We start from the raw sequence: 22,450 nt of genomic DNA, 5'->3' as shown, positions 1-22,450 counted from the left end.
TCTTAATTCTTCAGTGAAACATGATGCAAGCATAAACCCTCTCTATCCCTTCTGTTCCCTTTCATTTTCTTTCTACCCCAATCTTGTTTACAGCAAAATGCCCAAATGGCAATGTTAAATTCTTCCAGTTCTGAGCAAAATATCATTTTCTGCAGGTAGATCTGATGTTTATCTGGACTCACTAAATGAATGTGGGTTTTGTCCCAAGTCAGAAAACAACTGGAGTTAGTTTGCAGTGCAGAGCTGGGCACTAAGGTCACTATTCCCTATGTGTAGCTTCTGAAATTGATCACAAATTATAACTGATAAACTTTCCTGCTATTCTGGCAACAACAAAGGATAGAAGTACATACATTCTGTACTGTGCATGCTTTTCAATACTGAGAAAATAACTATTTAAAAAGCAACATATACTTCCTTATTCAAGAGGAGCTATCCATGCTCCTTAGGCTGTTGTCCCAAGTTTATTTGTTTTTGTTACACTTGGAAACAAGCGAGAGCTCTGGTATGACCTTCTGTAAGCAGTGGTAAATGAAGGCATCCTCCCTCTGCAGTAATCTGAGACAGAAGTTCTGCACCAGCACAGCTTATTACATAATGAAGCAGAGGACAGAGAAAAGGAATAATCCCGAATCCCAGACTCTTCAAACTTCCCAACGGAATAGAGAACCAGCTCAACATTACTAGTACAAGAACATTAAACATCAGCTTAGACACGGAAGTTATTTTAATGAGGCTTTATTTAAGTAAACTCATTGCAAGTAGCCTTCTGTTTTGGCAATAGTCAGATGGAAAGCCATTGTACTAATGCCAAATGCCTCCCAACCAAGCAGTAGAGTAAAGCAGCTGAAAAGCCTACGTTTCCCAAAAACCTGGAGAATGCTTGTACACCAACCACACTAAACCCATCCCAGCAGAGAAGCCAGGCACTTTGAAACAGACAGTCAAGAATGAAGAGAAATGCCTGCTTCTGGAGCAAGCTTTCCAGGGTTTGCCCTGCCACTCCTTATAGAGTACAGATATCTGGTGAACAGTCAGGGAAGGGATGATATATCCCCAGAATGTTTTATGGTGGACAGTCAATTAAAAGGATTCCTCTTCAAGCAAAATATACGAGTCTAGTAGAAGTTCAGGTAGAACATATTTCTGTAAGGGGTGGCAATCATTTATAATTCTCTTTCTCCCAAACCCCTGCTAAGTTCATCAACATGAAACCATCCTCAAAGTGACATTTAAGCAAACAAGTGGAAGGCTTTAAATGACCCGCTCCTTTGAAGCCATAGCTGGGAGTTATGCTCACACTTTTCAGCCATGCAAGACTGCAGAAGTGCAAAGTTTGCTGCTTAGAACAATCTTAGAAGATGACTGCTAGTGCATTTCTTTCCCATATTAGTTAGAACCTCTAGATAAATCTATTCTTCCAAACATGTTCAGACTCTCAGCCCAGCTTACTGTATTAGTACAGGGAGGAGGGGAAGCCACGGAAGGGGAGCTGTGCTTTTAAAACTAGAAACTGGATTCTCTTCAACCAATTTAACTTCTGACCTTCTCAGCTGTTGGATCAAGTTGTTGCAGCAGGCATGGAGCCAGACAAGTAAAACATAAGGGCATGCAAGTTGCTCTGCAGCCACTGACTCTTGAGCTACATGCAAAAGAAAGGTGCAACACATCAGATCTCACTAACTTTTATTTAAAGATTAAAATCTGCTGACAATCACTGAAATTAAAATAGAGAAGTTAAATGGAATTTTTTTTTTTATTCCCATGTCAGAGACAACTAACTGGGGCAGTGGGGTAAAAGAAAAGAAAAAAGAAAATTAGTAGCATCTATCAGTAGAGAACAAGGTGCAGAGTAAGGAAGATCCTGTTGGACTCCCACACTACGGTAACTACTTTCTAGGTTTCATCTGAGCCTAGGCACGAGCAGTTGCTGTGAATGACTGCATGGTGAGCTGCTAATCTCATTTTTACATGTATTCTAGAAACAGCTTAAATGGAAGTTAAGTAGATACAATATTAAAATGTTTTGAAAAGGTTTAACCTTACAGATATAAACTGAAAGAATGGTATATTTACTGGACCAGAGAACTCTGAATGAGAACTGTACTTTATTCTTTTCTGTCACAGACAAGCTGAGTGATCAGTGACAAGCCAGTTATCCTTTTTGTGCCAGTAACCTCTAATGCAACATTGCAATTAGCTAGTTTCTACAGCAAAAAGTGTTGTACAGAGTGGAGTTATCCAACGGAATAACCAGTTGTTTCTTAAGTAAGCTATGCAGTCATCCAGCATTAATGTTTTCAGTATTTTCTCTGAACTGAAATCACAGCCCCAGGTGTTGACAGTAGAAGTTTCCCCACCTCTTGTGCTGGGTGTCTGTGTATCTTCTGAGTCTCAGGCAGGACTCATAGTAATGAAGATACAGAACAAAACAGAGAGTTTATGAAAGGCATGGAAAATGAAAACTTTATTTTTATTTTGCCTGAAAACACAACTCTGGCTCCCCTGACTAAAGCATCAATGTCTATACATTTAAGACCAAGTATATTACTACTCATATAGATTTTAGCACAATGTTAGCAAAAAACCGAACAAAACATAAAAAAGTATAAAAGCATTCAAGAGTTCTTTAGAAAAAATATTTAAAAAAACAGTGAGAATCATGCTTGTCCCTGAACATAGAGTTCATAGTTTGCTTTTAACACAAATTCGAAGTAAGCATTGTATTTCAAGTTGCCAAGTTCATTTGCTTGCAGCAAGTCCTTCACCTCTGGTAAATATTCACTTAACTGGACTCCTACAACACAAAACCATTCATTACAACACTGATAAAAGTACTTTTCACTAGTAGTTATGATAATTTTTAAGTAAACACCTCCTCCTGCCTCATTGTTAAATTACTCTTCTGGAATTGGGAAGCTCTAATTCTATTATACACATCAAGAAATACAATAAAGCTTAAGCAGGCTGTAAAACTGAGTTTAAAAAGTTAATAATTTTTACTTAAACAGAGTTCAATAATTTAATAATTAACCTCAAATCCAAGCTTTACATAACACTTTGACAAAATAAAAATAAATAATAAATAAAAGAAAGAAAGGGAAAGAGAAAAGAAAGCTCAGTCAAATAATTAAAATGTATCAGGTGCAACAGTTCATTCTGGGCTGTGAGACTCTTACAAGAGGAAGGAAATTGTCAGGATCAGACACACAAAACCACAACTGTTCTGAAAAACTTCATTTTTCTATTTTCCACATGGAACCTTCTCTGTTTTGGAAAAAGTTCATATGCAGTAATATTTAAAACAGACTTTGAGTCTCAGTTGCTTTCCTTCTCTCACTCCCTCCTCCAGCTGTAACTTCCAGGGTCACGACTTCCTATGGTCAGCTTAAACTAGAGAATGGGAAGTATTTTTATTTTTTTTTTTTTGCTTTTGGACAGAGAACACAAAAGCAAAAAAACATTTTAGCTTAAACAGATTAAGTTCTGCTGAGTGACAGTTAATTAGTTATTAATCCTGTATCCTACAGAAGATATGTATTTCACTCCAGAAGACCTACTTTACTGTACTGTAAGAAACCGCTAAAAATCTGGTAGGTGCCTTACTGAGCAAATCATTTGAGGGTACTAGGATTATAACCAGATTATAACCCAGAAATCTGCTCATGTCTTACCTGCCTGAACATTTTACAGAGATAGAACTAGCTCTATATGATTTTAATTGTCTAGTGGAATGCATTTTCATTACTCTGAGAATTTCTTGTCACTACTTCTTACATATTAGCGTTCATCTTAAGCAGCTTTTGAAACAACTAAATTTCAGACCCTTCAATTACATTTAAATCCACTTTACCTTCTTTCAATAGCTTTTGTAGTATTTTCACAAATATACTATCTTTAGATGCTTCAATTGGATCATCTCTACCATCTGAACAAGACCATCTGCAAGTCAAAGAATAATTGGGGAAAAAATGGCACAGATGAAATAAAATTAAAACTAACAAGAACAAAAAACACAAGAAAATTTGACATATTATCAAAGGTGATTAATACATGTCCTCATGGAAGGCACTTGGTTATAGCTCAAAGCAAGAGGCTTTTCTATCTTTGTTAATAACTTTTTATTCCAAGAGTAAAATTGCAATGAAATTACAATGTCATCTAGTTAGGAGGACAATAGGAATGTCTCCTCTCCTCTAAACCATAAAAACCTCCACAAACAACACTCTTTCTTTGATAAAACTATTGTCCATCAAGATAAGAATTACCTGTTCTCAGTAATTATATTTTATGTTTGAGATTATGAAAGTATAGATTTTTTTTTTTGTAGAATAGAGGAAAAGAAGCAATTTACTCAAACCAAAACAAAAAGCAAACACTGAGAAAAGAGAAAAAAAGCATTGTAAAATCTAAGTTGCAGGCCTGTAACAGCACACACAGACACAAAATGAAGTTTGTCTCCTTTGTGTTAAATGTTAAAACTCATGAGAGCCAGTCTCACCTGTGATACAAAAAACCCCAAACACATTTTTCTAAGAAAAAGAGTATTTTAAATGACAATTTCTCATCCTTACAGAGCTTTATATGTAGCAGTTTCAAGTCAACAGCAACCTAACTTGTTTTGTTGTGGTTCTAACCTTTCAGTTGTTAAAATTTCCTGTCCCAAATGTTAAGCTGCCAGACAAAACCAGTTCTTATATCAATCCCTAAACTATCATGGGCCAGTGCAAATGTGCTTGCACCAGATCTGGACCTGGCTCCCAGAACCTATTACTGACAAATTCTCTGTACTTCACTGAAACCACAGTTTTATCCTGGATGTCACTTCAACTCTTAAATGTCTAGGATTTCATCCTTAATTCTACTGGGAAAAATGTGAGGAAAGGAGGGAGGGAAGGGGATATGGGGATTTTCTCCTCTTAGGCACAGAGGAGGATAGTGAGGACTCTATCAGAACATTAGGAGCACACCCAGCAAGGCTCTCCATCCTACCTGAGAACCTCACCACCACCTGTAGCCCTTAACCTAGAAAACAGATTCCATCCTTAAAAGTAGGTAATGTAACATGGTGAACGCTTACTTTTGCACACAGACGAAAGTTAACACTACCTCTTTTGAAACAGCAATCAACCTCTTTGTACAGCCTTTATGAGCCTCGTTAGACTGGAAACTCAACTGGGACATCAAGTTTTCTAAACACTGTTCAGTCATCTCAAATTGCCTCTGGTTAGCTACCAGAGTGCCCAAAATCTTGTCAGCATTATGTATGTTTGAACAGTAAAATTTTACATTCAAAATCCCGTTCTTGGCCCAGGGAAGATAGGTCATAAACCAATAACTGGACTGGTGCCATGCAGGAGTTCTGGATTCCTCTGTCTCTAAAATAATAGGAAGGGGACACTTGGAATATTGTGAACCTGTTTCTGCATATTATTTGTGTTGTATGTGGCAATAACTTAGTCATGCAACTAGGAATTTATTTTCTAGAAACTACCATCCTTTGGAATCTATCCTATGCACAAGTGTGAATGCAAATGCTGCTTATTTCAGTTTTAATCACAAATGGCACAGTGCATTTGGAATGTATTCTCATCCTTTCTTTCTTGAGTCCCTCTTGGAACACAGGTAGGAGTTAGAAAAGCTGAAGACTTCTGAAACTTAAAAAGAAGAGGGAGGAAACGCCATCTGAGTTATTTAAGCTGGGAGAAAACAGGGCCACTGTTTGAGGAGAAGATTTTCGGGACCAATTGGTTTCAGCCTATATTTGGTTTTGAATGTCCTTAAGTGTGGCTCTTCTAAGCAGTATTTAGGCTTCGATCTCTTCCAGTCATGAATGCAGCTTTAACTCTAAAAGATCATGACCTTGTCAACTGATCATGAACTTTTGTCACTTGGCCGAAACCAAGTGGAATAAAGGCTTGCAGGGACTGACCTCTGCACATGTTGCTCTTATTAGAGAGCTTTTATTTGAGATGCCTCAAATGAAAAAAAAAACTTCAGTGTAGGTCACTTCTTTTACTTTAGGAAAGGGTTCAAGTATAAAAGCTGCATGGCTACATTTTTGTGTCAAATGCCAAGAATGCATAGTAGGTTGCCAGTGAGATAAAAGAACAAAGTACTACAGATTTTTTTTTGCTAGGGTTTCACTTTACAAATAAGAAGATACATTATACTTTACTAACCTTATACTACAAAATTCAATCTTTTTAGTGAGTTAGAGAATAGCACACTAAAATGTAATTCTGGAAAAGCTATGTCACAAATACTCCCAGTATCTTATATGCATACTTACCCATCTCTTTGGAGAGCCTTACAGAGAATTTTAAGTTTAAGATCATTTACATCCACTTCCTCTTCCTTCAATTCATATAAGGAGAAAAAAACAGGCAAATTAAAATTTTAAGGTTTTTTACAAAAGAAATAATCACTTTGTCACACAGATTACACCAATGACTTCGACCCTTCAATCACCGAAGACAGTTTTTAACACATGCTAAAAAGATGATCTGATCTGACTGTTGAAACACCAAACACTGTTTCTATCCGAAATCACGGCTCAGACTTTCCATATCACACTTGACTGCTGAAGTCCAACTAACTCGATTTTAAAAAGGGCATATTTTAAAATATCAGTTTGTAAAATATTGTATTCCAGACAAGTTTTATTTTACGACGTGCTAAATGGCAACTGAAGTCATGGCTCTTTTTCCAGCATGGCCAAGCTAACTAGCGTGCATTAGTGTCCACATTAGAATATAGGTTTTATGAATATAACAGTAAATGACTTCAAAGATATACACTTGATCTGGAAAGGCATCCCCTTCACTGCACAGAAACTTCGAGGTAATTGTTGTCAAGCCCCTTTTGAAATATAATGTCAGAAAAACAACCATATGTTTTTTTCCAGCTCTTGATGTCCTTAAGCATCACATCTACTTTAAATTCCCCCCATAAGGGAAACCATGAACACTTGAATTTTAAAGCCTGGAAGCCAAAGGGTGGGTCTCAACTTTACGCTACACTTTTGTAAGGTAAAAGCAGGGAAAACAGGAAAATAGCTGGTTTTTAGACTCTAAACCACCATCTCCAATTTGTGCTGAATGGTTCTACACAAATTGTTACAAACTTAAATATCTGTAAAAAAAATAATTTTGAAATCTCATGGGTTTAGAGTGACATTTATCTTACTTAGATGCAAAAAAAATAGTTGGGAAAAAAAGCAGACAGCAAATCTGTGGTTCGATGTTATTTACATGTTAAAAAGCTGGTGACTATCCCACATTACCTCATGACAATCAGCGAAATTGCCAAGAGGGAAGACGCAAGAACTAAACTACTAAAAACAGACAATCTTTGTCCCATTTGGAGACAGCCCGTAGGGAAGCAAGGCCCTAAGAAAGAAACTATAGACTATAAATGGGAAGTGAAGATGAAGAGTGTCATTTTTCTTAAATTATCTAAACCACATTTGGCATTAAGTCTCCAGTGACTTAAAAACAAACTGAGAAAATACATTGGGGGTTGTTTTAATTACCATACACTAAGCTAGTATGTTATTTAACTACAGATGCACCATTCTAACTTAAATAATAATAAATAAGTCTCTAGGTTAGAAATCCCTCAAAAAGTTTTCTTACCTCATCAATATATTCCAGCAGATCAAGTGCTTTCTTGAAGTCATATTCATTGGCTCTTCTGTTCTCATCACATATGTACATCTATGATATGAGAGATTAACATGGAGAACTATTTTTAGCCTACAAACTAATGTAACCGGTATCACAGACAACTCACTGTGGGAAGACCACCATGTATTTTCCATTTACATGACCCTCTCATGAAAATATGTCTTGATTCAACTGCAAGTATTTTTATACCAAGGAATATACTTAAGGTTTTAGAGCAGCATTCCACCTACATGACAATGGTCTGTGGAAAAACGATATTGGATATAAGGCTGCTAGGTTTCAAATTTAAATGCCATTTAAGGCTGTAACATTCCTGGACTATTGTAGCCAGAGCTCAGCTCCACAAATAAGCTCTCAGAATTATTTTGGTAATCAAGCTCAAAGCAGTACTTATGCACATTTGCTGCCTTTCTCCTTTTAAAAACAACAGGTTTGCTATCAGTATTTCACAAACTCCGATTCTAAATTAGTACTTCAAAGGAAAATTAACACTAACACTCTTTTAATTCACACTTTGCAAATTTCATTCTTGAGTTGCAAGCAGCAAGTATGAACATTAGTTTGACAACAGAGAGAATTCAGAAAGAAAACTGTCATGGTGTCAGCGATTGCCAAGTCATGAGTGACACTACCTACTCTTCCCCAGTTCCACCTCAGCCTCATTTAAAGACAGAGTCCCCAGCCTCATTTAAAGACAGAGGTAATGACTTCACAATCTGCTGTAAGCACTGTTCTAAGAAAATGAGAATGTAAACAAGCGTGCTTTGGATTTTCCATAGGATTACAGAAAAATAAGGAGTTGCAAAACTGACACCCAGACAGGACCTGATTTTCTTTTAATGTATTGCTTTTATTCATGGAATATTTTTTGTGTGCATCACTGGATGCTAAAAGTATGTGGCCAACAAGGCAGAAACAGTAAGGCTACTGGTTCCAGACTATCACCAGAAAGGGATGTGGAAAAGAAGTCAGCATTATTAGTGATCCCAGCACTGGAGCAGTTCATGTTGTTTCATTACGGGTTAGATTTTTGTAAAAGAAAAAAGAAGTAGAAAGAGTTCAGATGCCTTTTTGAAACAGGTGACCAAAAGCCTCTTCCTGCATCTAGTCCTTCCTTTTTCTATTTTGCGGCATCCTTCTCCACTAACATAGAATTCTTTGTTCGTTCTGCCTTCCAAGTTCTTCCCTATTGAAAATATAAATGAAGGTAGAAACTGTCTCACCTCTAAAACCTGTCTTAGACCAATAAATCAACTTCCATCACTGATTTGACTTGCTTTTTTTTTTGTAGCAGCACTCTAAAGCACACATTCAACAAAAAGAAATTTGAACTAAAAACCAGAATTCTGAAGTTTGGTGCTGGCAGAAACTAAGCAAAGTTAAAATAATTCATACATTGGATCTTTAGGTGCTTAGCAAGTCATATGAGGGATAAAGGCAGTTATGATCTTCTCATTTATTTTATCAACAGAGGCAGAAACATACTGGAACTTTACCTGTGTAATGAAGTAAACATTAGATACTTACATCAATGAGCTGAGATGCAGACAACACTGGCATATCATTGAGGTTCAGCTGTTTCTCTGCCAGTAATTGTTCGGGAAGTGTCTCCTGATGTAACAAAAAGCGCTCCTGCTCTGCTATTTCTTGTCATTTAAGGAAATGAATGTTTCATGTTATTAAGATGTAATAATAAATTCTGTGGCATAATAGTAACTGTCAACTCACAGTATTATTCAAGTCTACAAGTGTTTGTTATGAAGCATTCTGTTTGGACGCTAAGCTACATTCCCGAAGCAGAGAAACACTTCCACTTCAATACTGCCATCCTGGTAAACTAGTTTTTACTTTCCACTCATGTTCCCAGTGTAGTGAAGACAGAAAAAAACCCTACTTTTTTCCCAAAACTATGAAAGGAATACATAGGATTGGATGGAAGCTGTTGCACTGTGCAGGAAAGCAAGTTGGTTGCAATTTTTAAGAACTACCTTTTGGCTGAAGACATGTGACATAGACTTGTTTCATCTCATGAATTGTTCAATTTTTGATTTGTTTTATATTTGCCAGCATGATCTGCTTCAGGGCCAGAAACTTATAAGGCTGAGACAATCAAAATGGAATAGCATCAGCCACACTATAAGAACCTCGCCCAATCCCACTCAATTCCACTGCACAGCAGAAAGTGGAAAATAAGGAGCATTTTATCTGTTTAAAGGAATAAGAAAAATGTGGCAGGAATAATTACTCTTATATTATCAATAGGAAACTGATACACAAAGACCTTCAGTTTTAAAAACTGTATCATGTACCACACAGAAACATGCAGTAAAGTCCAGAAGAAATCTTGAGTCCACCAGCCTATTGAAATAAAGCTTTGATTTTCTCATTTTTCTACAGTTTTCCTATTTAAAGATGAGATTCTTTACATCTGCAGAGGCATTTTCAAAGTGATGAATAAATAAATTTAAACTTCAAGATTTCATTTAATGTTATAACTTAAAGGGCAGATAATACATTATTATTACTATTATGAGCTAAAAATAATTTGTAGAGCCTACTTAGTTAACACAATTATTACAAGGCTTTTTCAACAGGATTTAAGAACTGTACATAACACAGACAGATAAATACACAGCTAAATAGAAGTAAGCTTGAGCAGTAACCTCAAGTCATATTCCAAAGCTCCCCCCGGTGGCTAGAATCCTTTAACTAGTAGTGCAGAGGTGCCTTTTCACAAATTCACAGCACATGTCCTGCACAAACTATTTTCCAAAGGGATAGGAATAGCAGAGCAGTGAAACTGTTGGATTTTGAAGCAGAATAGGTATTCCTAATTTCCCCATTTACATCTGTTCAGTTAGAGCACCATGAAGCACTGTCATGGTAATTTTTCTAGATACAGAGATCAAGATGCTGAGAAAGTACTTCTTGATCACAACTGTATGTATTTGCAGGTTCATTATTGCAATACAACACAGTTACTATATTTCCTTGTACAGACTATGAGCCTCAGGACTTGAGAAGAATTCAAAGTTGAATGCCATTCAATAAACAGAAATTAAATAATTTTTACCTTGCATCTGAAATATAAAATGGAGATTCATGAAAATATATTCAGCGTGAATGGTTTACAAGTTTCAGTCACTTCAGAACTGTCTAATTTCTCCAAGTACTATGTAGGTTGCTATTGATGCCAATATTTTACATGTTATCAGAAAAAGTGAAAGGTACAAATTTCCCATTCTTGTAGTCCTAACTCGTAGGTGACAGTGAATACTGAGGTTACTGCCTCATCCTGTCTTCCTTGTGTTTCCCAAAATGAGCAAAATCATCAGCCCATTTATCCTTACCACATTGTTAGAGCCCTGAACGTAACAAATTAACAATCTGAAAAATTAACGTGATTCTAATTCAGTAACTTAAGTCTGTTCTTTACTTCATCCTTTTTATTTCTCACCTTCTATTTTCTCTTGCAGTATGTCTTCTGAAAAGTCAGACGCTAACGCAGCTAATTTGCTCAAGCCAAGAAGTGTTTTCTTCTTTGCAAAATATCTTGTCTCCATATTTGCTAAAGTCTGCAATGTTCTGTGAGCCTAAAATTAATAAAGATGCTGTAAATCAGTTTTATAAATTAAGATCAGAAGGTTAACAGACAAGGATTTTATCTGAACAGCAGTCTCACAGGTATTTATTATTATAAATATAATTATATATATACTATAACCTTTATTTTTAAAAGTTGTACCGTTTGCATAATAAAGCTGCATTATACTCTTCAGGAAGAGACTTAGGTCTCTCCCCTCCAATAGTACTGAAAAAAAAATCCTTTCAGTATTGATCAAGGAAAATACCTTATGATCAAAGGATAAATTGCAACTTCATCTATTGTATCTCTGGGATCTAATTTAAGGATCTAATTTAAGGCTTTGCAATAAAAGTCAGGCAAATACACTTTGACAGAACACTTTTGCATGCAGATTGATTTATCTGCTAATTTGGGAATCTGAAAAAAGAGAATTTTATGTATAACTGTTGCAGTAAACAAATAGATAGGCAAGAATTTATTTGTCTATCAGACAAGAGAACAAAGTTTCTGAGCACTTACTCAGAAATAAAATATCTAGACTGAACTAGTTGTATATTTTAGAATCCCTGCCCCCTTCTTCATAGTGCTTTCCTGTAACTCAGAAAATCTCAATTGACACAAATAGAGTATTACAATATTCTTGGAGGTGGTTTTTTTTGTTTTGGTTTCGGTTGGGTTTTGTGGGTGGGGTTTTTTTGTTTGTTTAAGGGACATATGGCATTATCAACTTACAATATGCAGTGGGATAAACATTTCCATGCTTTGCATGCTTAAATGTGCAGGTGGATTGAAAGAAACCATTTTTGTTTTGAAATAGTTTAATTGCTAAAGTGAAATACATTCATAAATCTAGCAGAGGGAAGGAAAGACTGACCAGCAAAAAGAGGAAAAAGAATAACTGGACGGCTTAGAAGGCAACAAAGGATCACGTTTAAAACAATGTCACATTAATCTATTCACATGCACATTTGCTATTAAAAAGTACTTTTAAACTATGCATGTAAGTGATTAATCAATAGCTTTTTTACTTTTGTGACACCTTCAAATTTGCTGGCTTAAAGAAATTAGTCTTGAAATAGAAGTTTCAGGTTTTCCCTCAACGGATAATCTTATAATGCTATTGATATTCACTGTAAAACCCCAATTCCACTGAAGTAGTGACCATGCAGCCAAACCAAACTTCCTTAGCCACCAAAAAGGGATGAGCATGCCTAACTTCCACTACATGGTGCAGTGGCTTAGATGATATACTAGGTGGTTCCTGAAGGAAGGCTTTTGGTACTCCATTAACTGTGTCATCTCTCCCCAAACTCATGTAGATAAGCTGTCTTTTGATGATGAAGAGTCATAACTAGATAACTTGCCTACGTGAATATGTATTTGACCTGTTTGACACGTGATATTTCAGTTTGCTTGTATTTAAGATACCCTACCTTTTGCAAATCCTGACTATTTATTTCATGTAACCAGCTCAGATGTTCATGAGCTTGCAAGAAACTGGCCAGCTGTCCATGCTGAGCAATAGGCTGAGATAACAGCTTCCCTCGTTTTCCTTTTTCTAGATACCAACGAAACAGGAAATCTGAAAAATTCTGAAAATAAAAGGAATATGAACACGTTTTAAGTTATATTTATATATATATATGTATAATGCTTTATAAAATACAATTGGACAGAAAGTAGTAAGAACCTGCTTGATAAAACCAGACACACAACAGAAAATACAGTGGTGATGAAAAAACGTAAGAGCCCTGATAGAACTAGTGTTTAAAGAATTCATAAGCTACTCTGCAATAGATGCTGATAAACACAGAATCCTTCAACGGAAGCAAAGGAAATACCAAATGTATCACATCAATCACAATTCTAGTTTCATTTTTATACTTGTTCCTTTGCCCCCCTGAAAACTCCATCTTATTATTTCCTTTCATAAATAAATTTACGTCCACTGTCAATGTTTTTGAAACGTTCCCTCCTATCTCCAAGTGAACCTACAATCTTACTCCCTCAGGCATTGTTAAAAAACTTTTTTTTTTAAAAAACACCCTGTTTTATCTTCAAAAACTTCAATGTGAAATAACTAATCAGGATTTATGTTTGAGACTTAATTTAGTCTTTTCAGGATAATTTTAGAATAATGCTACATTTAAAAAATTAAGTTTGAAGAGGCCTTCAGTCTGATAGTCTATCCATTAACCACACTAATCTTTTTTCAGGAAGTCTTAAATCTCCCCTTTAAAATAAAGCATGTGAAAAAGGGAAAAAAAAAATAATTTATCCCCTTTGGCAGTCACTCTAAATATTTAAGCCTCACTGTTGAAAAAGTTTGCTATAACTTCTGTCCATTACTGCTACTTTTGTATTTTCTTATTAAAACAACCTTTCTGTACTGTCTTTTTGAGAAAACATGTAGACAGCAGTTGTGGAAATCTAAACAAATCGATCTCACCAATTCTCAAATTAAGGACCTTTTGTACTAGTCCCACTCACTTCAAGTAATCCCTACTGCCTTTTCCTTAAGCTTTCCCATATTTCAGCACACTTGTAAGATTTTACACTAGATTTTAACAGACATTGGAAAAGCTGTCCAACAAGTACATAGCAAGACAATGAAAGAAATCTTAAAACAACACCCTACCTTCCTACTCTTGACTGCTTTTTAAACATTATATTTATACATTAACAACTTCTCTATTTATACATTAAACAATCTTCTTTTCTGGAAATTATCCTTAAATTTATATTGCATTAGTTAAATAAAACAACAGCATCTCTGAGAAGTCACAAAATGCTGAAAAACATTAAGAGTTATGTGTTTGAGGCACTAAAAAGGTCCCACAAAAGCCACTACCCATGCAGCTGGTACCCGTATTTCTGCTGACTTGCTTTGCAGTCTCAGGGTAAAATATTCCATTGAATATTTTACAGTGAACATTGACTTCAATTTTCCTCATTACCCCTACATGTATATGTAAATACATATGCTTAAAAAAACCACAGAAATCCCCCCCCCCAAAACAAACAATAAATTTTGCAACATTTCAGGTGCAAACTTACTATAAAACATTATCTAAAGGAAACAGAAAAAAAGACTTACCTGATCTGCAAACTGAGTCATGTAACGTTGTAATCTGGCCTGGTTGTCTGTCTGCTCGCACATCTGCACCAGGATATCAAAGTCACAGTACTTCTCTGCTAAAGCAGCTGCCATCTGGTACTGTCCCAGGGAAACTAAGTAACCAAGAAAAAGAAGTTATACCAGACACGCTCAGCATTGTCCGTAAGAGAATGGCCCAGGGCAGAAACCAGAAAAACAAAAACAGGTTTCAAGTGTTCACATTGAGGAGATACTTACACATTCCCAAAGAAACATTCCCCTACTGCATCCATCTCCTGTGCACATGCAAGCTCAATACCTACCACCTCTGTCCCACAATACAAGAGGAACAAAAGGAATACTAAATGGTCAGTATATATATATTCCATTTTCTTTGAAACTTAGCATCATCTCTTTGTACTGGGAGAGGGGATCCCACCCATGACTTAATATATGTAATAACAGCCACTTAATTACACAGAGTGAAGAAACAGCAGGTAAAGGCTTTTGATAAAGAACAAAACAAATAAAGACTACTGGGCTTGTATTAAAAAGATATTACTTAGAATCCTTCCTTTTGGTTCAGTTAAGAGTTAGGTAAGAGTTAGAAGAATACTCGATTTTGTTTGCAAGGAAATATAAGCCTTAGATTTAACATAATGATACAAAATGTATTATAAGCTAACAGAGCGCATGAATGTCAGTAAAATGGAGAATAAGAATTTAAACTTTTCTTAAGAATGCTCAAGAATGATTATTAGATTCTTACACTCATATAATGTGTTTTAGCTATAAAAATTAAAATGTATTTACTCCAAGTTAATTCTACTTAAAAAGGGAGCTTTTCTGTCACTTATTCAATAAAGACTTCATAACATTCAACATATTAAACAATGGATATGATTATTAAATAATCAAGATTCCAAAAGTAATTTTTCCCTGGAAAACACTAAACAAGCTTTCAGGCACATAAGTTTATCTCAGCTTGCAACAATATAAACATTTCAAAATCCATTTATAGACTATTTTTATCCAAGCAACACATGATAAAATCCTGCCAGAAAAATACAACAAGTTAGCAGAGGAAAAAAATTCAAAGCAGCAACAGGTCTAATAAGAGGCGTATACCTCTTATACTGCAGTGGATGCAGTCCTGGATGCAATCCTGTAATCTGTTTTTATTTTGTAAATATCTCATTAAATCATAAAAACAGTCACTTATACTCCGAAAGCAAATCTGTAGAACAAATAGAATTCATCCACAGAGGCCATTTACTCTATCAGACTTGTGTCATTTCCTCACTGAATGGACCATTTAATCCTTGCATTAAAGAAAACAGACAGCACTTACGGAGAGGAGATAAGAGCTCCGATCTTTTCTGGACGTATTCCATTTCCAGATTGCTGTATCGCTCCTGATCAGCCAGGCGATCCACAGACTTGAGCTGAGAAATGTAGCCATCCAGGAAACAATCAAGTAGTGCCACCAGCTGCTCAGCCACAACGCTGCGGAGGTTACTGTCCACCTGGGGATACACCACCTTCAGGATGATTCCGTGCTGACGCGTTACTGCTGCACGAACGCCACTGGATGCTTGGGAACACAACACGGTGAACGTTAAAACAACAACCCTAGCACCACAGCAATCTATCCTGAAGTGTAAGAAAAACAGTATTTATAATTAAAAAAAAAAATAGAAGGAAAAAAGCTAATACATGTTTAAATTTTAAAAATCAAAGCAATCCCCCAAAAAACACCTACTCCCATCTACCTTTATATATTAAATTTGGCCAAGATGTGGTAAACAAAAAAACCACCTCCGAACTACACAGATCTATGCTGTCAAGTATCAATATTAGCTCTTTTTCCAGAAGAAAAGAATCAATTCCATGAACTCTAAGCAAAGTAAGAGAATACACAGAAGGAAAAGGCAACTTTTTTCAACCGGATTTAAATACTTCGGTGTAGTCATCACAACATAAGACCAGAATAGTTGCATGGGTCCTGCTATTCAAAAGATTTTTATCCTGGAAGCACTAAACAAATGTGTTTTGGACATATAGGCCACAAGGAAGCTTAAGCACCAACTGGAAAATGCTTTCTTCTGCAAACACTTGTTCTGATAGTTTTCCTGTCATTCAACTATCAAAACAAAATACTCTTAGGGAAATGGAGAACCATCAGTCCTTTTAAAACAGTTACAGATCACATTTTATGATTTATTTTAATGTTATGTATCCCACAGATCTGCCAATCAGAACCAATGCATAAAAAAATAATTATAAAAATTATAAAATCAGTTTTGTTTCCCAAACTTGTAGTTTTGTAGACAAATTTCTAATGCAAGTTTTAAAAAGTTATCATCAATACTGGACAAAATAAGTGTTCATTGATTCATTCCATTTCATTCCCTAAATTAAAACTTTAGCTTCTCTTATCCTTACTGACAACCCTGTAGCAGCTTTTAACAGGAAGTTTAAAATTCAGACTGAAATTCATGTGTTCCGAAACTTACGAAAACAGCTTTCTGGTTAGCTTTTTTGATAATTAAAAAAATTGTAATAATAATTTCTCACCTGTCCATGGAATATATTCAGGTTCTCTTTCTGGAAGCTCTCCTGTTTTATATGAAGAGGCTCTAGACTGACGATACTGACAGGCAGCTTGTAGCATGTCCTATTTAAAGGCAAGGATTGTAAGTATTTTAAAGTCTACCTCCATATACACAGACCATAAAAGGTGTTGTCTTTTATAATTCTGAGATGTTCTTTTAACGTCCCCATTCTTTCTACAGAATCACAGAATATCCTGAGTTGGAAGGGACCCATAAGGATCATTGAGTCCAGCTCCTGGCCCTGCACAGGACCATCTCCAAGTCACACCATGTGCCTGAAGGTATCATCCAAACACTTCTGGAACTCTGTCAGGCTTGGTGCTGTGATCACTTCCCTGAGAAGCCTGTTCCAGTGCCCAACCACCCTCTGGGTGAAGAACCTTTTTCTAACATCCAGCCTAAACCTTCCCTGACACAATTTCAGGTCATTCCCTTGGGTCCTATCACTGGTCACCACAGAGAAGAGATCAGTGCCTGCGCCTCCTCTTCCTCTCGCGAGGAGGTTGTAACTGCAAGGAGGTCTCCCTTCAGTCTCCTCTTCCCCAGGCTGAACAGACCAATTGACCTCAGCTGCTCCTCATATGGCTTCCCCTCAATGTCCTTCAGCATCTTTGTTGCCCTTCTTTGCACGCTCTCTAAGAGCTTAGTATCTTTCTTATACTGCAGTGCCCAAAACTGCACACAGTGTTCAAGGTGAGTACTTTCTGTACTTCCTCACCTATGCAAGAAACCTCAGTGCTACATATTCATGATTTCACAACTTCCAATAAAGATGCAACTTCTCAAATTCTCTTTAACCGTAGCTCAGGAGGAAAATGAATGCTGCTAATTCTGCACAAGGCTATCTTTTACTTCCTAATATAACTGGATACGTGAAAAGCGCATTCACTTTTGTTCTCATGTCAGTAACTTAGATGGGCTGCATTCAGCTTGTTCTGTGTTATCAGTGTTTATCTTCCCCTCCCACAAGCATGTTGGTTAATGCAGCTCTATACCTTAATGATGTTGTTCACATTTACAACTATCTGGGCCCACTCAATTGATTCCATAGGCATGTCTTTCAGGATTTGCTCCTCCTCTTCTAATAAGCATTCAAAGATGGAATCTATCTGGGACACCTTAAAGACAGAAGGAAAAACTGCACTGAACACAAACATGTCCATTATCAGCTGATATCTCAAAGCCAAGTTAAGAGCTGTATTGAAAAACAAACATATTAGTAGAAACCACATAAATAGCCAAAAATATTATAAAGTATAACTGGTCTAATGGATAATGAAATCACCAGCTTATGTCTCATACAATACTTAAGACTACAAAAAATGGCTTCCTTCTGGACTTAAATCTGGAAGGAAAAGAAAAATCCTCATTTTTTGAAGGCAACTCCATAGACTTTCATTAAACATATCCCTCCATCATCTTCTGAAATATTTGGCAGCAGAATTTCTGTTAGATAAAGTATACTTGATAGCATTAAACTATTATTTCTATTTTCTTTCATATTTATTTTTCTCCATTAGCAACTACTGTCCTCAACAGGAAAAAACTTCCTAAGAATAAATGTTTTGTGCATAGTTCTTCTCAAGAAGGAAGAAAGATATAAAGACAGAGCGCTCGATTGGAACACAGCATAAACTGAGAGCTAGCTTAGCTTGACTAATGTTAGAGAGGACAAAAATTATGAGAGACTAAATTGATACAATTCCATCAAAGGACAGCTCATGAAAGCAGCTCTATCCAGAAAGCTTCATACTCTTCAGTCTACTCCTTAAAAATTATAACTTGGCATACATCTCCTTATGTGTCAGAGAATTTCACTTGTCTTTTTCCTTACTTATCCATGTTGGGTAGTTGGAAATTAAAACAATTTTACTTCTGCTATATGAAATTTGTCAGAATTTATGTTTCAGCTGCAGACAAAATAAAGTACATGCACTAAAGTAAGGGAAGTACTACCACACTGTTCCAATTTAAAGGGTAATTGTGTAAAACTGAATTGATTTTTAGAGAGAAAAGTTTCAAAGTATACATTAAAGCACTGCTGCGTTTACTACATGCAGTGCAGTGCTATACAATAATTCAGAAATGACAGGTTTCTTACCTCTCTAAAGAACACATCAGCAGGGGTAAGACTCGGTGGAACATCACACTCCCTTTTGTTTAATGCGATCAGTATAGCAGCATTCACTAGATCAGGCAGCCTGGAGTGGTGATTCTTGAGAACAATAGCTGCTGCCAGTTTCTCTGCATGCTCACAGAGCAGAAGTCGAGTTGCCATCGGCATCCCTCGCACTGGAAAACTGCCCAGACGTTCAAATATGCCAACCTTTCATTAAAAAAAACCAAACAACAAAACACCACATGCACTTCAAACAGCGTTCTAGATTAACTACTTTAAGACAAAGAAATAACCTCTGTGTGCTGATACCAAAAGAACAGTAGAAATTACCTGATGAAGAAACTCAATGAAAAAGGAATGTGCTTTTGTCTTATCCTCTAGCTGATGAAGGAGAATGAGAGATGTGTTGCTGAAACCAGCTGCTTCTAAAAAGAGAAAAATCTTAGAGCACTTGGTATCTTAATTTCTGGGTAACTATGTTTTTTGCCTCTGAGATAAAGTTATTTCTATAAATTTTTACAGCGTTACCACAGTGGTACTTTTTTAAGTATAAGCACATACATTTATAGACTGCTTACCATGCTGTTTGTGTTTTTTCAACTCTATCTATATATACATCTATATGTATTTACATATAGCTGAAGTAAAGCTTTTAGAAGAAATAAAGTATCTTTAGATCAGTACTATTCTTAAGTACTCAACTAATTATGCTGCTAAAATAGAACCTCATCAGCTTACTCTAGATTTAGTAAGATTCAGATTCAAATTTTTATCTTCATTGTGGAGTAGCTATTGCTAAATTTACTATGCCCTAGACCACAGCTACTAGAAACTAAAGTGTTAATAGGCATTCAGATCTAATTGACCTTGCATCCAGAATTTTTGTATATTCTAAGTGTGCTTGGAATATCAAGATAAAACACTTGGAAGAACTATCACTATGAGCAAAATTAGCAAGACTGTTTCCAAGAAGCCATCAATTTTCACTTCTGGCTTTAGCCAGGAATAAACACAGATAGGCTGCCAAATTTAAAATAAAGTTGATTCAGAAAATACCAAGGATATGATGCCTGACAAATTCTAACTGGCTGCAACACAGAAACAACAGCAGGAAGCATCATCCAACTGTAACTATTTACATGAATTTTCAAACTAAGCCTCTGCTCTGTAAATGGCAACTACTGCCCAGAGGTGCTGGGGCCACTTACAAATGAACACTATTTGTAAGAGAGAGAAGGAAGCATGAACAAACAAGTTTCTTGATAAAAGCATGTCTGCTTTAATCCTTTTAAATCTTTATGTACAACAAATACTCCTAAATTAATTTCTCTAGTCCTCTTTCAGGCAGACATAAATACCACTGTCCCAGAGCGATACGAGCTCACTCTACCCAGGATCCATGTCAAGCAGAAGCTGTGCAGTCACACTGACAAAAGGCTAAGAATGAACAAATAAGCTCTTCCTCTTAACACATGTGTTTTTTTGAAAATAATTTAAAACCATACAAGGAAGCACGGAAACACTAAAGTGAGACCACCTGTTCTCTGCACAAAGTACCCTTCTCAGAAATACGTTTTCCTTGTTGTTCGTGTTTACTATATGAAGTCAAGAACTAACCAGACTGCAAGTTTATCTGGTAGTCTCATAAGATGCATCTTTAAGCCTTTCTGGAAATGTACCTAGTGGTGGCAGAGGGAAAGGGAGACACCTATGCCTTTTTTGCAAAGTTTAAATTATAATTTTATCTGCAACATTGGAGATGTTATTTCAGAAAAAAAAAAAAAGAAAAAGGAAAACCTCCAGAACAACACACTGCAGTTACCTTCAGGTACAGATTCAGCCCATCTTGGATCAGAGGCAGGGTAGTCATCCATTAAGTCCACACTGATCTGAGTCACTGCCCTATCCAGTTCAGTATCAGATTCCAGATCCGCATTACTTGGAAAGACCTCAACTACCATGCTTTGTGCATTGACTATATCTTTCCTGAAATAAATGAAACACAAAGTATGTGAAACAAAATCATTAGACAGGATTATAGTAGAAAGAGCCCCTCAGTTAGGATTTTCTAATAGGCTTTTTGTGAAGTGCTTTAGATTATAAACATGAAGCATTTTTTGCACTCATTCTGAGTCTATAGATAAAAGGTATTCGAATTCTTTTAAAGCAAGTAGACTACATGACCTATAAAACAAAAAAGCACAAGCCAGGAAGTGTTTTGAGTCATATTTTATTCTACTGTTCCCATTATTACTATTTAAGAGAAAAGACTCACCATACAGAGGTAAGTCTGGATGTCTCCGGTAGCAAAGTCATGAAATTTCTACTGCTTGCTTTAAAATTCTCTCAAGAGGACACACAATCCCTCCCACTAATGGCACTAGAGTGCAGCTTGTAAAAATGCTTCAGCAAATATAATGCGTTATTTTTATTTTCTGTAATTTCAAATAATCCTGTTTTATTCACGTCAATAAGTAAAAGAGCAAGAAGCATCCAAATCTTAAACCTTCTAGATTTGAAGTTGTACTGAAGAATGTAAGAAGTATGCAATATACATAAAAAACCCCACAGATTTGATTTTGTGACGAACAAATTGAAGTGTTCTGACTGAGAAGGGATATTGTGATTCCAATATTGGCAATACTTATATTTTTCAGGAAACTTTCAGTTTAAACACTTACATGACCAAGGTGTCTTGAAATAAAAAAACCAAAAAACAGCAGTGAATCCAGAAATCACACAAAGGTAAACTGAGGCAAAGAATACTATTAAAAACTGGAATATACTGAATCTTCTACTAAAGAAGAAAGTCTCTTCTTTACTACCCTACAGGACATGTGTTTCTAAAGAAATTATATGGTACTTTATTACCTCCTTCACACCACGATGTGCCATCAAAAAGGTCAACTCGCTCTTTCCACAGAACGTCCCATCCCCTATAAAGATCACTAGGTCTGTAAAGCTGCCTGTGCTCACCACACAGCTGGTGGACTTTACGTTTCCACTGACTGCACAACCTTCCATTATTTGCTCTGCATCAGCTCACTGGCCACCTGGACAGGCCATTGCTACATCTGTTCTGTAGGAGATTGCTCCACTCATTTTACCATACTGGGTTTTTTTTGAAAAAAATCAGAATAAATACTAAACACATAAAATTATTATTTTCTTCTAGTTTTATAATTCTAATCCAGACTTTAATCAAAATAACATTAAACTTTCATACTGTATCACACTGTTTTCCTTACTACCTCCCTATTTCTTCTGTTTCCAACCCTCTTGTTCACATCCTCAATGACATCAACCTTTATGTTTGAAAGGCTCTCAGGCCTTAGCTACTCCAGT

At 36.1% G+C, this 22,450-nt stretch overlaps 1 protein-coding gene across 2 annotated transcripts in view; it reads right to left on the bottom strand.

The window, feature by feature from the left end:
- Window positions 1-1,456: 1,456 nt before the first annotated feature.
- The window catches only part of NUP133 (nucleoporin 133), a 33,284-nt gene continuing 12,290 nt past the window's right edge, over window positions 1,457-22,450 (bottom strand). The window contains exons 13-26 of one of the 2 annotated variants that reach the window (XM_017817590.1): window positions 20,928-21,091; window positions 19,436-19,530; window positions 19,088-19,312; window positions 17,982-18,104; window positions 16,949-17,048; window positions 15,723-15,965; window positions 14,372-14,505; window positions 12,708-12,866; window positions 11,146-11,281; window positions 9,216-9,334; window positions 7,638-7,718; window positions 6,293-6,357; window positions 3,854-3,942; window positions 1,457-2,797 (exon numbers count right to left, since the gene is read on the bottom strand). In XM_017817590.1, the coding sequence (XP_017673079.1) occupies window positions 2,661-2,797; window positions 3,854-3,942; window positions 6,293-6,357; window positions 7,638-7,718; window positions 9,216-9,334; window positions 11,146-11,281; window positions 12,708-12,866; window positions 14,372-14,505; window positions 15,723-15,965; window positions 16,949-17,048; window positions 17,982-18,104; window positions 19,088-19,312; window positions 19,436-19,530; window positions 20,928-21,091 (1,870 nt within the window). In that variant the 3' untranslated portion in view covers window positions 1,457-2,660. The remainder of the gene's footprint in view (window positions 2,798-3,853; window positions 3,943-6,292; window positions 6,358-7,637; window positions 7,719-9,215; window positions 9,335-11,145; window positions 11,282-12,707; window positions 12,867-14,371; window positions 14,506-15,722; window positions 15,966-16,948; window positions 17,049-17,981; window positions 18,105-19,087; window positions 19,313-19,435; window positions 19,531-20,927; window positions 21,092-22,450) is intronic. The other variant, XM_017817591.1, reaches the window with a different exon arrangement.

This window comes from Lepidothrix coronata, unplaced genomic scaffold (assembly GCF_001604755.1).
Source record: "Lepidothrix coronata isolate B3197 unplaced genomic scaffold, Lepidothrix_coronata-1.0 Scaffold61, whole genome shotgun sequence".
Classification (NCBI taxonomy): domain Eukaryota; kingdom Metazoa; phylum Chordata; class Aves; order Passeriformes; family Pipridae; genus Lepidothrix; species Lepidothrix coronata.
This window is presented reverse-complemented; position numbering and strand designations above follow the sequence as displayed.